A 16,663-nucleotide genomic window follows, 5' to 3' on the forward strand; every position below is an offset into this window, starting at 1 on the left:
TTGAAGTCCCCCAAAATCTACAAATTTTATTAATGTTTCTATAAGAAATGATTCCTCCGATTCAACCAATAACACGAATAACAAAAATGGTAGTCAAAATTTTCAGCCCTGTAATGAGGCATTATTCTGAAACGTGGGGAAAAAGAACAAAAAACCAGAAAACTGGGCAAACTTATGAAAGCAGTACCGGTATCTTCAGGAAAACTATAATATACATAGGATACTGCCGCCATCTATTACTTTTTTTTTTTCCTTTTCGCTAGTTGCTCCTATTTATAATTTACATGAGGTAGAATGCTGGAAACCTCTTGCTTTCACACATCCATTAAGTGGTACGATTCTCTCACCCACCACAGCGAATGAAATGATTCCCGATAATATACACCTGAAAACAAACAGAACCATCAAAGAAATATAAATAACCAATAATTGGTAAAAACTTTTCCTGAAACTTCAATATTTTTTAAAAAATAAAAACAATCTCAAAGTGAATTTGTACAAACCACACCTCACCTTCTCTCAGATAAAGAAACAGCCACGGAAACATGGCCTATTCACAGAAGCAATCCTGCCAAAACTCTAATATGAGCAGAAGCAAGAAATAGTACACAAGAAACTATATACAACATTGAAAAGACGTGGACTCCAAACACACCTGAAGCAACCAAAATTGCATGAAGGTTTCGAGGTTGGGAACTAGATTATAGTTGAAACAGCAGCAATAAATCAGCTCAAGCTACGCACTGTTGGAACAGAATACCAATCCAGAAAACCAGTGACACGTCAGCTCAAGGAAAGTTCCGCTGGAAGAATGGGAACCCAGGTGCATAGTGCTATCTGAACACAAGGCTTCCATTCTGTTGGCATCTCAAGCTCTCAATAAGCGACTGGTAGAAGCACTTCAGTGTCTTCATGTCGCCACTCTGTGCAATGATGAAGTTTGTAAAGAACAACATAAGGTATCAAAACCAAGTCAACCTTGACCAATAAAACTAAACCACAAACACACCAACGGCCCAAAGGAAAAGGAAAAAGGAGAACTGAGAATAACAGAATGGTCCAATAAATCGTGGATTACACTACAGGGTTCCTCTTCCAGCTTCCCTTCACAGAGAACAGCAGGCTAACAGATTAAAGAAGGCAAAAGAAAGTGAAGCTGCCTATTATAACTTTCCACAATAACATCATACAAATACACCACTCTGAAGTACATAGTGGAAGATAACAAGCCGGAAAAAAAAGATGCCTACGGATGACCATTTAGATGCTCATTTTCCACATCCACAACACATCTGAAGCACATAGTGGAAGGTAACAGAAATTAAAGATGCCTACAGAGAACCTTTTATTGCTCATTTCAAATATCACAAGTACAGCACTTTGAAGTTTGAAGTACACAATGGAAAACCAAACTAACACAGCGTATGTAAATGAGCCAGAAGAAGAAAACCGTTACCTGTAATTTTTGGCAATACTGTTCAGCTAGATTTTGTGGGCAGTGCGCTGCTGGAAAGCCCTTTGTCACGAAATGAATAAGAAATTCATCACCAAGATTCTCGTACATGACTTTCTGAGCCACAACAATTTCCCCAAGAAGGACAAGCTGGCACGAGAGTTTTCAAGATGGTAAAACATCCAATAAGATGCAAACAAAGAACTCAGTAAAAACTTAAGCAACAACGTACATAGTATTGACCCCTTCCAATCATATTTGACAATTTTTATGTCCTCTTATTTTTACCTAAGTTTTAGGATTTTCTCATTTTTCTAAAAAGTTGCTAATACCTTCTCGAGAAAAACAACTTTACGAAAAAAACCCAAGAAAAATATTTGTGGCGATGGTGCCTATTCATAATGATAACTTATTGCATAATGTACTTCACGAATGCCTATTAAGTGACCTTTGCACAACAAAAGTTCAGAAACACACAGATCTCCAATGAGTGATACTCAATCATATATGCATCTCCTCCATCAGTTTTCATACCTATCACATACCAGAGCTTTATGATACCAATGTGAAGCATATATATATATATATATATATATATATATATATATATATATATATACACTCCATTTGAGGGGATCTCAATGTTAACATGATGTAAAAAGCTTCCCAAAAAAATTGTGAATCTGGACAAGATGTGTGCTAACATAATGTAACAAAACCTTCCGAAAAGATTGTTTCACCAAATTAATCAATAAACCATGGCCTGTGTTACACACGAAACAGATCTGCATGAAAAATATGCCACCATATTCACCAAGTATAAATATGTGAGTATTAAGTATGCTTTCAAAGTTATAACGAAAACCTTCTTACACAATCATGTAACAGGTTAAATAATTTACTAACATCTATGATGCCAGATTTGCAAATGAATTTATGTTGACGAGACAAAAGTTTATAGTAAAAGGATGAATTTGTCAACATTCACTTCAATAAAAAACTTACTGTATTGGCATCACGCAGCTCAAAGGAACTGTCCAGCACACTATATAAGCAACAGTTGGGTGCAAATGACTCAATAATAAATGTCCGAAAACCAGGTACCTGGAAAACAGTCAAATAATCATTATCAATTAAGAAACCATTCAAGTGGTGGAGACATAATTCACAAACTTATACGTGCAACAACCACGACAAATTAATAGATAAAATTTAAGAAACATAATATGAATAGAAAATTTCACCTTTTCTTCACCATTAGACCTGGAACACCAATCTTTTATGAGTTTCACAAAAATCTGCACACAAGCCTGTATACATAAAAGAAGTGAATGATCGTCTTTAAGTCTGCAATCATGTGCATGTTTTAGATTTGAGTCATCCAAAACCGGCCATCTGGTGTGGCATCCAGCATTTGAAAGTTTCCTTACTACAAAAATGTAATTACATGGCAGAAGATGGAATTTTACAATATAGGAACAAAAATAATTAATTGTTCGATGTTTTGCATCATATTCAGACAAAACTAAGTTTACTGACTTCCCAAATCTTATAAAACCTGACTACACATCAAAATTCATGATTTTATTCTTGAATGCAAAACAAACTTTTAGATACATAGAATCCACCTAAGTAGTTGGATTTATCAAAAAAAAAAAAAAAAAAAACTCAAAGATGACGAACAGGATGGAGGCACTTAAACAGTAGATAAAATGAATGGTTATGTCTATAACTCCGTATATGTATATGTGAAAGAGAGAGAGAGAGAGAGGTTCGATCTTCACTACAAGCATCAAACACCAGACTACTTTGTAACTGTCCTCTAGCATTTAATCAGAGATCGAGAGAGTAGATGTCTCTTTCTGTGTGTGTGTGTGTGTGTGTGTGTGTGTGTGCATGCATGAGTGTGTGCACACATGAGATGGCAGAAGTTTCTAGCATGTGAGTATGCAATACTAAACAGACAGTTGCACTTTCCAGAAAACTTTCAGGACCGGAGAAAATTCATATTGTATCCAATAAGCTTTTCAAACAGTCAAAAGCAGCTAACACTGATGGGGTGGTGGGGCAAGCACTGTGATTCATCATACAATACATCTAGACATTGTGACACAATAGGACCAACCAGTATAGCAAACTTCTAGAACTAGTTCGTACACAGGGATGTGCTAGAACCGTGGCCCATGCCATCAACCAACATGGTACTTCAAAAGCACCAAAAACTTTATTGTTCCTTTGCTGCTCTTCAACTAATGCGTAGGACACTACAAATATTTCTTGTGTTACATGAATTCTGTTCTTCTGTCTTATTAATCAGGACTGTTTGATTGTGTTACAGGCTTATTTTGTACCAAATTTAATTTAGAATTGATTTTATTGAACTACAAAAAGCATTAATTACGTGGCATGTACAGCATTACTATGTATATTATTTAGGGGCTCACCAACATCCATTAAGATACATGATGACCCCTTAAAACCACAAGGGCCAACTGGCATACTCTTTTTCGTATGAAGGAAGAAATAATGCAGGGTTTCATGCAATTAAGAAATGAATTGAAAGAACAAAAATGATGCTTTAAACATCTGCACTGGAAAATCCGTGCAATATTTGTACATGAGCATCTATGAGCATATTCTACCATAATGCAAGTTCTTGCAAATATTAAGTGAGAAAAAACCTTCCGGATGAGGATGTCTTTGTGTCCGCAAGCATTATATAAGAGCAACTGAATTACTGCATCCAAATATCCCCTGCTATTAGGAGCAAGCAAAACAGAAGACAGATCATTGGTGGTCATGACATGGAGAAATGTAAACAAGGTGCGTTGAAGCTCCTGTAGTTCACGGATTTCCTGCATGGTAAGGACAAGAAAAAGAGTTTAACTTTTAGAAAGTTAAATTGTAATATAAGCCTAATAGTTATCGAATATTCCAACAGTGGAGTGGAGAACCCACTAAAACCAAACATCGGGACTGCAAAGGAAAAAAGAAAGAACCAACCATAATAAACATGTTTTATTTTAGTAAAAGCAATCGATACACTGGGAAAACAACTATATGTGAAGGAGACTAATTAATAGTCCGAAACTAACACTATTTTCCCAGATTACTGAAAGTCATGATGCACCAGATGTCAGATGATAAATACTAGATATAAATTGTTGTCCAAATCAATGGCACGACGCAGCTTCATTTTATTAGTCAAAAAAGCACCTAGAACCTAGGTGGCCATTTTCTCAACTAGGCTTTGCCAGATAGGCACCTAATGAAAAAATGTAGGAAAATATCTTTAATCTCCTTTTCTCTTCTTTTCTTCTACTTTTACCCTTATTATTTTTCTTCTACTTTTTTTTCTCTTTTTCTTCTTTTCCATCTCCTTGTTCTTCTTCTTTTTTGTCCTTTTTTCCCTTCATTCACTCGCTTTGGCCTGCCTATCAACACTTAGCTCTTTTGCAGGTCCACTGCCTAGTGCCTAGGCCGACCTAGCACCTTTGACTACTAAGATCTTCATAACCAAGACAAAAATGAAATTGGAACTACGATTGGACCCAGAAATGGAGCATATAACTTAATTTTTTTCAGGCTGCCTCGTTGAATAGCTTGCTTGAAGCCTTAAACATGAAATTCAAGCCATGATATGATCTAGACATGTAATATGCAGCTAAAAGTTCCAGTTTGCGTGGGACCACATCAAAAGTCCAACAGCCTAATAAATGTCTTCAATGACTTAAGGTGTTCAATCCAAATTTTGAACCGGAGGCAGAACCCAAATGACACTAAGCACAATAACTGATGGGTGGGGCAAATATTTTAACATCAAGTCATGCCCTAAGAAGCATGCTATGTAGCAGACCAGGCAAACCGGCCTGAACAGCAAATCATACTCTTGTCAGCAAGCATCAATTGAATGGAGCCATGGACCAATTGCACCACCTATCTGCATAAGCGAATAATTGATGTCTTACCTAGATCTCAACTGTAACCACAGCTCCACTTGACAGCAAATAGTTAAAAAAAAAAAAAAAAAGAAAGAATACCTCGAAAGCCTCATTCTTTTGAGTCTTGACCTTGTGAACACATCTTACAAGTTCACTTCTCAATTTCTGTTCTTTATGCTTGCCTATGTTTCATAAAGTACCTTTCAGGTTTCATCTGAAAGAACATGTATAAAGAATGATATCTATCTTCCTGTAATGAGAAATGGCCAGGACAAATATTATCATTACCATCCCATATTATGGCACATTGGCCAACATCTACCATATTCTTAAATCAATTTAAGTTCATAGAATAAAAGATAAAGTGATAAATCTATAGTACAAGGCAATACATAAGAATATATCTCAGTTGATATGTCATACGAGAGTAAATTGATATGCCACCAATACCATCTTTACAACATTGTCTAGGACGAATATTGTGACCATACTTGTGGACGAATAATTGAAAAGGTGCACAGATTTGCATGCGTATGGGAAACTGTCTTTACATTTTCATTTACATGCAAAAAGTATTTTCACCGGTAGTTCATAAAAATTGATTACCTGCCAAGAGTAAATTCACTGCCTTGGTGCAAAGGATACTACAAATGACGATGCATTGGTGACATAGCAAATTAACTTAAACAAAGCAGTCTTCATTAGCATTGACAACTATCCTACCTCAGTATTACTTCCTGGCCCTGAGGGAAATAAATCCTTCGGAAGAACATGGAACACACGACTTGCAATAGAAGGAAATATTTCTTCCATGATGCTGCCCATTGCAGTCTTGAACTTGAGTATCAATTGATTGATTAACACCAGAAAGCCCACCATTTCTTTTGTCTGTAATCACACAAAACCACATTCAAATTTTCTCCTAACGAATAAGACAGGAGGCAGCTTTGAGATTTTGCATTCAAACACAAAAGAGTGTGTATGAGTACACATATACCAGACATATTTTGAAATTTCATAGAGAAAAAAAAAAGATTAAATTGATATCTCCTAACGAATAAGACAGGAGGCAGCTTTGAGATTTTGCATTCAAACACAAAAGAAATGACTTGCACACATGCACATCTGCACACAAAGTATTTGGAGATCAACTTATATAGGCATGAGAACACCATCTACACATACCACACTAGACCCACCAAGGAATACAAAATCAAGCAATCAAGAAACAAAGAAAATCATAACAAAGCAGTGAGCTGAAGCATTAAATAGGAGAAAGGATGAAAATCATGAAGTATGTTAACCAGCAAAAAAAAAGAGGAAAAGAGAGATGCTTCAAGAAATACCAGTTGATATAAGAACACTAGAACAGATAAAGGGCTAGTAACCTCCCTGTGTGGATGATTACAGGTGAAAAGGTAATCACATTCCACATGCTAACAGAAAAGCTAGAAAGTGTACCCCAACAAGTTCATAGATATAGCAACAAGATTATGTCCCAAAACAATCAAAAGCAGGACAGGCAGAACACTGCAATCAAAGCACGTGAAACAGTGAATTATTCATTATATTTATTGCCCTCAATGAGAATAGCCTTTAGAACAGGACAGGGCTTAATTAAGGCAAAAATAGACAGGAAGATGACGCAATTGTGCAACTTTATTATCCAAATGTGCATATATGGAGCATAAATGAGTATGACACTGTAATTTGCTATTTGTATGCATACCAGTGTATAAAGTCTGCCAGGGAGAGATCATGGAACAGTGTACATAACAAACTGAAAACAAACAAGGAAAAACATGTCACTTCCATCTGTCTTCTTCATACCTAATGAATTAGAAACTCAACCTGCTGTTTTGGAAGTGAGACACTTAAAATCTCGTTTCATCAATTTGTGTACCAAGGAGATCAACATAGTTATAACAGCCTGACTTACAGGAAATGTCCTCTTATCATGTCAGAAAGGATGCCACTCTTTCATCAATATTGAATTTCATTTCACTTAAACAACCACCAACTGTACATCTAACAGGAAAACTGATTCATTACTCACAGCAAGGACATCCCAGGCACAGGGGTCCCAACTGCCAGAAGGCACTTAATTTTAAGATAAATGTAGAGCTTTTGTTTCATTTACCATGATGATGACACTGCCTATTGCAATGCAGCAAAAAAACTGATGGCAACGTTTTATTTCTCAAAAGATATTGGAATAGTACTCACAGCAAATCAAGCATAAGCAACCATTTTTTGCCTTTTAAGTGCTCCAATGTAAGCAACAATCCCTGTACAAACCTCACTATCCACAAGCAACTGCTCCAATGCCCTAGGTAGGTACGGAAATATGCATGCTCCTAGAGTGTCGACCATGCGATGAACAAAAGATGTGACCTGCATTATTTAAGGCCAGCAATGAGGAAAATTAAAGAAGTTTATACTTTATGGAAAAAAAAAGAGAAGTTGCTAAAACTGCAAACCTTTGTCCTTAGTTGTTCATTCTTTGGGAATACCAGGAGAACCTTAAGGAGAACATCCAATGTCTGCAGTTCACATAAGTCAGGATATATTTCAGGCAACAGGGAAAGCATGCTTGAGTTGCTAAAAAAAACAGAGAAGAAAACCAGCATTACAATCATTCACCAACAGATAGAACGTGCTTTGTTAGAGAGGTCATGCAATACAGAAGAGGAACTGAAATTCTGAGCATTCATTAGATGCCATAAATCACAAAAGTTGACCTTTACCTGCTTAAACATGATGCCAATGGTCGGTCGGCTAGCTGTAACAAGTCGCTCGCTAAAGCCCTAGCCATTACAAGAAAAAATTTAGTGTGCATAAGGTAAAATGCAACTCTCCAACTCTTCAAGGTACAAATCACATAATACGGTAGAAATTAGAATATATATGTTCTAAATGAAAACGCCGTCACAGAACAACCAGAACAAGCCCATAGATGAGAAGGCGACGCTCTCAATTGACAGTGTCAATAATACAAGAGACTTAACCATAGTTGCACAATTTTAAAGAATGAATGAAGAAACCATACTTGCTAAATGAAATGATGAAAATTATAACATTAAAATGTTCAGCGGGATAATTAAAAATTTTAGCATTAAACATTTGTAAGAAAAGGTACCTTGCTAAGTGAATTTATTGCCGAGATTATTTGTTGGACATATGCTACTTTTGCAGATAATTCTGCAGGATCATCATCTGTTTTGACACTTGAAAGCAGTGTATCGACCTGGACACAAGAAAAAAGATTGTCAAACCACACCAAAGAGATATTCAGAAAAAAATTATGAATCAATGGAAGGCAGCACAAAAGCGCCAATGCAAATATAACTCTGTGGCTTTTACCTGCTGACAGAGAGGAATGAGCAACAAGGAGAGGTATTCCGACTGCTTCTCCGGGGATACATCCTCCATTCCAATCAACATTCCTATTGCCTATACATTGATAAACAACGAATAGACACTCCATTAAAGAATCAAAAGCACTCTCTTGCAAAGAAACCTTGAAGACTACATGGAAGGATTTGAAAGCACCCAACAGGAAAGGAATTTCTACTAGGAAGAAACTGCATACCTCAAATATGTGGCTTCCATCCAGGTCTTTCAATGCCCATTCCAACCGTGTCAAACGAACCATAGTATCTTGCAAGCTCTGGTAATAAATGGGCCAAAAACAGCAATGAAATAGGACATTACAGAAGCACTAAATTATGATACTATGAGGACAACTACCGGTTTATGAACATTTCAACAAAGTACCTGCAAGATCGTCTCTATGAACGGCAGAAGGTTTACTCTCAATACCTTCACTATTCTCATAAACAGATAACTTGCACGACGGCTGACATTGATGTTGGGATGACGAATACCTCTCTCATCCAGAAACGCGGCCAGAACAAGTGGGATATATTGAGTGTGCTCATGAACGAACCCGACATATCTGCTTATCGTCTCCAAGTAAACAAGAGCTACCAGTCTATGTGAGTGAAAGGAGAATTTTGCTGACAGAAGCATCGGCATCATCTCACTTAACAGCCCAGTTCCAGTTCTGATCCCTTCCTCGTTAATCGCCTCTCCAAGTGCGTAAAAAAGCGATATCGCCGACTCTACGTCCTCAAACTCTACTTCTGCAGAACCCAATACTGCTGCTGCCAATGAATTCATGACGAACAACTGAGTGACGTCTTGCGCAATCCTCGACACGCTCCGGAACAATACGAACAGATCTTTTCTGTACTCGGTCATCCTCTCTTCCTCTTCTCTCCCAATCTTATCAGGCAAATCGAGACTTTCCCTATAAGCAGGATCGTAACGAATCTTCCCGCGAATCACCTCCAGTATCTGACCCAAATGCAGCATCTGCTTCTCCTTCAACGGTGACAACGTCTTCATCTTAGAGACGTAAGCGGAGAGGAACTGCAGAGAGCTGAATGTCGTCTCCTCTTCACTGCGTTGCATCACGTAGAAAATAGATGGCAACACCTCGTCCAAGAGCTCCACACTCTCATTATAAATATCCTCCGATTCCAGTCGCTTCGAACACTCCAACACCTCTGTGGCGTACCCGAGCAGCAGCGAACCCAAACTAGAACCCAATTCAGATTCTTCATTTTCGACAACCATTCCAAAAATCCTACTGATACGCAAGCTCCTCAAGAGCGTGAGCTTTGCCTTCGGCTCCATTCTCTTCGACACCATTGCCAGAACGCACCCTGCTGAAGACGCCCGCAACTGATCAGGGTGCCCATCGACGAGGATAGTCTCGAAGAGCATGGGGAGGAAGACGTCATTCGCGATCAATCCGATATCTATCCAATTGACGTACCTCCGCATTGTGTCCAGGACGAAGGCCGCAAGCTCCGGCTTGGAGCTCTTGTACAGGACAACCACATCGTACCAAGCCCTCACAATCTGTGGCACGCATTGCTGCCGCATTGCATCCTTCACGTGGGCGGAAACCCTGACCTCCTCGGGGCTCCTCGGATAATCCAGGCTGATGAGCTCGTCGTCCAGGGCGTTCAGAACTCTGCAGAACATGTCGATCACCGCCGCACCCTTGCGCAGATGCGGCAGGAAATCGAGGAAGGCCGACGACCACGGCGATGGGTACTCAAAGAAAACAAGAGTGACGAAGACCTGGGCGAGCTTGTTCTTAATGAAGGCCGGACCATCCAGAACCCTCGCTCCCGCCGATCCCTCGTCGAGACCGTCCGCACAAGCAATCGAAGCGACCGACTTCCGAACGAACAACCGCTCTTCTGCGTCCACAGACGAGAAACGGTCGCGGACGACCTCCTGCACTGTCTTGAGGCACCAGAACTGAACCTGCGGAAATGTGCAGAATAGAACCTTCTCCATACAGACTCTGCAGATTCCTTGAGACTCCTTAATCCGCTGGCAGTAGGCGGTCACCTGCGACTTCAGGCCAGGATCGACACTGCCCGACTCATCAAAACTGATTATGATCGCCCTCTCTAAATCATCCATGGCCACCCTTCTTCCACCACCACCCAAAAACCCCCGCCGCCACCACCACCCCTCCTCTGCCCCGCTTCCTTCCTCTCAGCCCAAACCCTAAGATAAACAAGTGGGTGCATAAAAATAAGCAGTTGCTTTCTTCTTCCCTTTTTACGTTTTTCTTAACATGGGTCCTCTTCTTTCTACCATTCCAGGTTGGTACTGGTGAATGGTGATTCAAAGCAGGAAGAATAGTTGCAGAGAGAGAGAGACAGAGAGACAGAGAGAGAGAAAGTACTGACCTGAGAGGCTTTGGTGGATGTGGGGGGTTTATGGAGGGAGGAAAAGGAATCTTGGGGAGGCCAATGATCGAGATGAAGGGTCTGTGTTGAGTTTCACATGAAAGGGACGGCGCTCCTCTCTTATATAAGGATTTCTTCGTTTTTGGAAGCGATTCTGAGCAACCGCTCTTGTGGATGGCATTTATAACTTACAAGAAGGCGACCCCTCGTGAATCAAAAGCACCAATTTGCCCTCTCTCCCCATGAATTCACTGGTTTGAGGCCCTCAATTTTTTTTATCATTCACTGCTCCCCAAGTTCTTCAACTTTCTTGGGCATCAAGAATACGGTAAGCAACGACTTTACAAATGCAGCAAGTCTTGCAGAACCATGAATCATTATCATAAATTTCCCTTCCATATTCAAAATGTGGCAAATTTAACATGACAGTGGCATACAAAATCGTGATATTTTCAGTTCTTTTCCTAATTTTAACTCATAAAAGCCTTGCTTATTAATTGTCAGCTATGTCTGTAAAAACTTTTGCGCGTTAAAATCTGTGTACATTCGCAGAAACTTTTACATACTTATTGAAGGTATTAAAAGACGAATCTAATGTATTCAGACAAAACTTACCAAGCGCAGAACATCGGACATTCATTATGTTTCTCGTTTTCCATCCGATATCTAAAAAAAATGAGTACAGCCAAAAGCTTAGAATGTTTCGCCAATAATTTTAATGCAGTTTCCAACAGCAGACCTCTTATTAGATGCTTAATTTGTATAAATACATGTCTTTTACAAAATAATCAAGCATAATCACATTTAATATTTTCAATTAACCAGAAGCACTTAGAACTTTGAGGAATGGGTCTGAGTGGAAACCTAAGTAGTGGGGAAGTGTAAATGTGATCTCTGCAACTGAATCTTAGATTCAAAATAAAGTTTAACCACAATTGGTCGATTATTACTACCCCAACTGTTGGATCTTTTAACTCTTTAGAAGTTTTGTTTGCTTACTTTAGAAAATGGATTTCTAGGTCATGACGATTTTAACACAGTATGTGTATTTAATAAAAAAACTTATTGTAAACACACTTTTTTTCATTTTTTTATTTGGATCATATACATGACCTAATTGTATCCAAAAAATTAGACATAAAAAAGAAATTTGATATCTGATTAAGAAATTGAATCGGACTCAAACTTAAGAAAGACATCTAGTTACATTCAGATATCCATAAATATCAAGTTGAGTTCGAATCAGATTCAGTTTTAAATGAATATCATATATCCAGTTTAGAATTCCGATTCGGATCAGCTTTTCAGTTGTTCACCCTAACTTTGTAAGCCTTTTTTTTTTTTTTTCTAGCACTTCAGTATCCTCCTAATTTCTTTCAAGGTCTCTCCAATTTGTTATGTTCATTTACCTTTTGCTACACAAAAACAAAGAGTGTGTCCAAGTTTAATTTATAATAACGCGAAAAGCAAATGTCTATATGCGATCTGTTGTTTTTATCTTTTGTAAAAAATGACATCATAGTTTCGATACAGCAGGTTTGAGATTTCTTCTGTTTTGGGGATTAAAAATTTTAAATGAACCATGGATGCCATTCTTTTTTTTGTAATTCATTTACATAATGAGCAAAATGATGCATATAACATCTTGTTTTATTGTTTACAAAGTTTGTGTTGTTTAGTTTTGTCAAAACTAAAGAAGAAAAAAGAATATCAGTACTAACATAAAAAAAAAAACATATTATATATTTTATTTAGATTTCTTTAAAGCTTAGAACATAAGAAAACGTACAATTTATTATTTGAATCCTAAAAGAACACATTTCCTTTTTAGTTCGAAAGAAATGACTTTTTTTGTTATAAAAAAAAAAATCTCATCCGAAGGAAAATCTTAACGTGGACAAATTATATGAAGTTTCCATAACTTTTGAAAAAATATTTGATAAGCATACGTTTCAGACTATAACTAAAAACATAAAAAGATACAATAAAACATAAGAGCACAAAAAACAAGTCTAACTTTCCAGAACTCTATCATGTTAAAACGGGATCATGTTACATCTAAAGTTATTATAATACGCTATATAATGTCAAGAAAAATTATCTCATCTCTTGATATAGAAAAAAATAAATTTGAGTGTCACCTTGCAGTTTGAGTAGAAGTTTGCGCACCTTTGTAGGCAGATGTGGGCTTGTGTAGGCAATTGCCCACACGATCCATATAGTTCACTTAGTTTATGTATTAATACCTCGTGAATATCTACTTCTTGGTCGTCCTTCAAAAGTTACAATTGAAGCAGCTTCCGACTCTGTCACTGATCCCATGGTTGGAGAAATGGTGGCTGCATTCATCATAATGCCTAGAATTTTAAATGCACAAGCAAGGTGTTTTCCTTGTGAAGAAAATGCACGTTGTGTATCTTTCATAAAAGATTTATTACAAAAATTTGTATACCTTTAACATATTTTTGAAGAGCTACCTCATATTTGAGCAATTATAGATAGCCGTGTGGGTTCACAAACAATTCTCGAATTGGTGCTTTCTTTTTAGCTGCTGAAGGAAAACCATTAAAACTAATGTTATCAAAATCAACGAATTCCAAGTTTGAATTTCATGCAGATACGACACTCGATTCAGGTAGTTTTTTCTAAATAAACATTAGATCTAGCTTTAATTTACTGTTGAAAAGAGCCATTGATTTTTTTTAAAATATTATTATTTAGGTAGTGTTTGGATGACACCCTAAAAAAAAGTCGTCTGTATTTTTAAATTAATTTAATCAATTTTTCAAACCTGGTTTGCGTATTCGGGTGACATATTCAAAATGACATTTTCTTTATGAAAAACCTATTACTCAACATACTTTTAAAAACATAGTTTTGTCAAAATTGGGTTTTCACTAACCCAAATTTTTTACTATTATCTAAGCACATCTTAAACAATGTTTTGCCTTCAAAACAACTGTTTTGAGGGCGTCATTCGAATGCACCTTTTTAACTTTTTCTATTACTACTGGATTCAAGTATTGCCTACTGTAATTTCTCAAGCCTTAGGTACCTTTTTTGAATATGTTAAAGGTGAAAGCTGCTGTGGTTAAAGAATTAAAAAATAATATATATATATATATATATATATATATATATGGATATGGCTTAATCGGACAAGCTTGCTGCTTTTAAAATTAGGTACAGTTTTTTAGTAGCATTAAAAAATTAATAGCTATCTTTTTTAAACTTTCTGTTACAGTTTTTAAGCGCTTTATAATTTGTCATTCTATTTCTAAAATGATTTTTTAATATTTTCCAGTTCAGAACAATTGAGCCGATCAATCGATGAATCTCGGCAGCACCGCCGATTGTGAAACAAATCAACCAGACAAGTTCTCACGCCCTTCTCGAGTTGATTTCTCTTTTATCGAGTAAAAAGCGATATGTTTTCATAAAACTGAAACTCAAATTGACAGAAATGCAGAACCGACAGAGCCGCTCCATTGACGATGGGCTTTGGCTTCAAAGAGTTTTCTCAATCTCAAAGGCAAAGCAAAGCTCTGCTTCTTCCCCATTATTGTCCTTTGGAGGGGAAACCCAGAAAAAGGACTGTCCGCAATGTATTGGAACTTCATCTTCGTTCAACAAAAGCTTTAGTGCGTCTCCTCGAAAACATACTCCTTCCATTCCCAGAAAGGCGTGTGAAATTGAAGCCCCATGTGAGCTGCACTGTCCCCTCGGTCGCACGGAATCCGAGACCTGTTATTCACAGGCCGTCGCCTGTTTTTTTGCATAAACTCGGTGATGAACATGACCGACCAACTCTGGGTTGGGCTGTGACGCCAGAATCGAACGTTATGGCCATTTCCTTTGAGATGAGAGAGCATGAACTCGTTTGAAGGGGAAGAATCCATGGAAGGAACACTGCGTTTTCTGTCCTTCCATGCATTGTGTTAGAACAGCAACCTTCTCTAAAGATCAATTACCATAATTGGTTTTTTCTCAACAAGGAAATTGGGCAACAATTATAAACCAACGTTCAAGTTATTTATGAAAGTGCCTCACGCTTTCCTTCCTTCTTTAATACTTTCTTGATGTATAAGGGCATGATTGATTGTATTGACAAAACAATGATCAAAATTCAAAAAGGTTGGTTTTCTCTTGCTCGTGGATGTAGGCTATAACTGGTGTCCCCTTTTCTCTCTACCGTCTTCTTCTTTCATTAAATCTCAGTTTATCATGGTATCATGAACAGTAAAAAGTACATCAAAGGCAAAATCTTCAAGCTTCAAGCACCGAGTCATTATGGAACAAGAAAGGGAAACCAAGAATGACAACGATGAAGCCACCATCATTCAAACCAAAAATGGATCGATGCACAAGATTGTTGTTCATGAACACGGTAACCCCAATCTCAAAATTACTCACATGATGCTCAATGGTTTCAACTATTTGCCTTGGTCTAAGGCTCTTACACGATTTCTTAGTAGAAAATCCAAATTAGATTATATTGACGGTAGTATCAAGATTATATTGACGGTAGTATCAAGAAACCTCCCATTAATGATCCAAAATACAAGGAATGGAGGTCCACCAATGACACTGTAGCAACTTGGCTCATAAATTCTATGGAGCCAAGATCGCAGCCAGTTTCACATTCTTAAATACCACCGAAGAAGTTTGGCAAGGTGCCAAAGATCTTTACGGTGAGCAGTATAATATTGCCCGTATGCATCAACTAGCACAAAAGAAGGGCAGTTTGAAAAAGGGAACGACATCTATTAGTGAATACCTTGGCACTTTTAAAGCAATTTGGGATGCAATAGATATCTATGCACCATTGACTACGGCAATGTGAACAAGATCGCATTTTTGAAATTCTAGCCGGACTGTCTAATGATTATGAGCAACTACGTAGTCAAATACGTATGGCTCATGGACTGCCTTCTCTAGCTTCCGTTTTCTCTTTGCTTATGCGTGAAGAGTCTAGGCATAAGGCTATGGGTACAGTGACCGATGGTTGTCAAGAGATACATAATGAAGATAAAATGACCTTTGCAACAAGCAATAATGTCACATCACCAACAGTGAGAGGCCCTTTAGACACAAACATGAGGACTCTGAAAAATTTAAACGTACTCATTGCAAGAGGAATGGTCATTCTTGAGACTCTTGCTGGTTCCTTCATGGAAAACCAAACAAAAGGCAGAATTCAGCCTATAGAAGCATGGGTCGCAGTCAAGACAAAAAGGATAACAACTCTAGCCAAACGAATCAAGCCATCTCCTCATCGAAAAACCAAATCACGTTGGACAAATTGGTTGAAATAATAAAAGATCTTTAAGTTTAAGTTCAAAGGTACAAGCAAAACAGGTATGTCTCTTACTTTGGTTAATAACATTGAGGGTAAAGACTTGTAATGGGTAGTTGACTTAGGGGCTAGAGATCACATGGCCAATAAATCTTCTTTTATAAGTTCATATGTACATTCTAGAGATATTGGTCAT

The 16,663-nt window shown here is 37.6% G+C and overlaps 1 protein-coding gene across 2 annotated transcripts; it reads right to left on the reverse strand.

Moving 5' to 3' along the window:
• Nucleotides 1-11,463, reverse strand: LOC116262401 (exportin-T). Of its 2 annotated transcripts, XM_031641742.2 has the most exons (16): nt 11,172-11,463; nt 9,172-10,986; nt 8,987-9,064; nt 8,758-8,847; nt 8,534-8,641; nt 8,142-8,201; nt 7,875-7,937; nt 7,693-7,788; nt 6,118-6,282; nt 4,135-4,308; nt 2,698-2,763; nt 2,459-2,557; nt 1,457-1,603; nt 656-923; nt 514-568; nt 1-385 (listed from the first exon to the last, which is right to left on the reverse strand). In XM_031641742.2, the coding sequence occupies exons 2-14, from the start codon at nt 10,897-10,899 to the stop codon at nt 834-836; spliced, it is 2,964 nt and encodes a 987-aa protein (XP_031497602.1). In that variant the 5' UTR covers nt 10,900-10,986; nt 11,172-11,463; the 3' UTR covers nt 1-385; nt 514-568; nt 656-833. The 2 variants fall into 2 exon arrangements, with proteins under 2 accessions (XP_031497602.1, XP_031497601.1); XM_031641741.2 differs by having other exon boundaries at nt 9,172-11,463.
• Nucleotides 11,464-16,663: the final 5,200 nt, after the last annotated feature.

Source organism: Nymphaea colorata, chromosome 10, assembly GCF_008831285.2.
Source record: "Nymphaea colorata isolate Beijing-Zhang1983 chromosome 10, ASM883128v2, whole genome shotgun sequence".
Classification (NCBI taxonomy): Eukaryota; Viridiplantae; Streptophyta; class Magnoliopsida; order Nymphaeales; family Nymphaeaceae; genus Nymphaea; species Nymphaea colorata.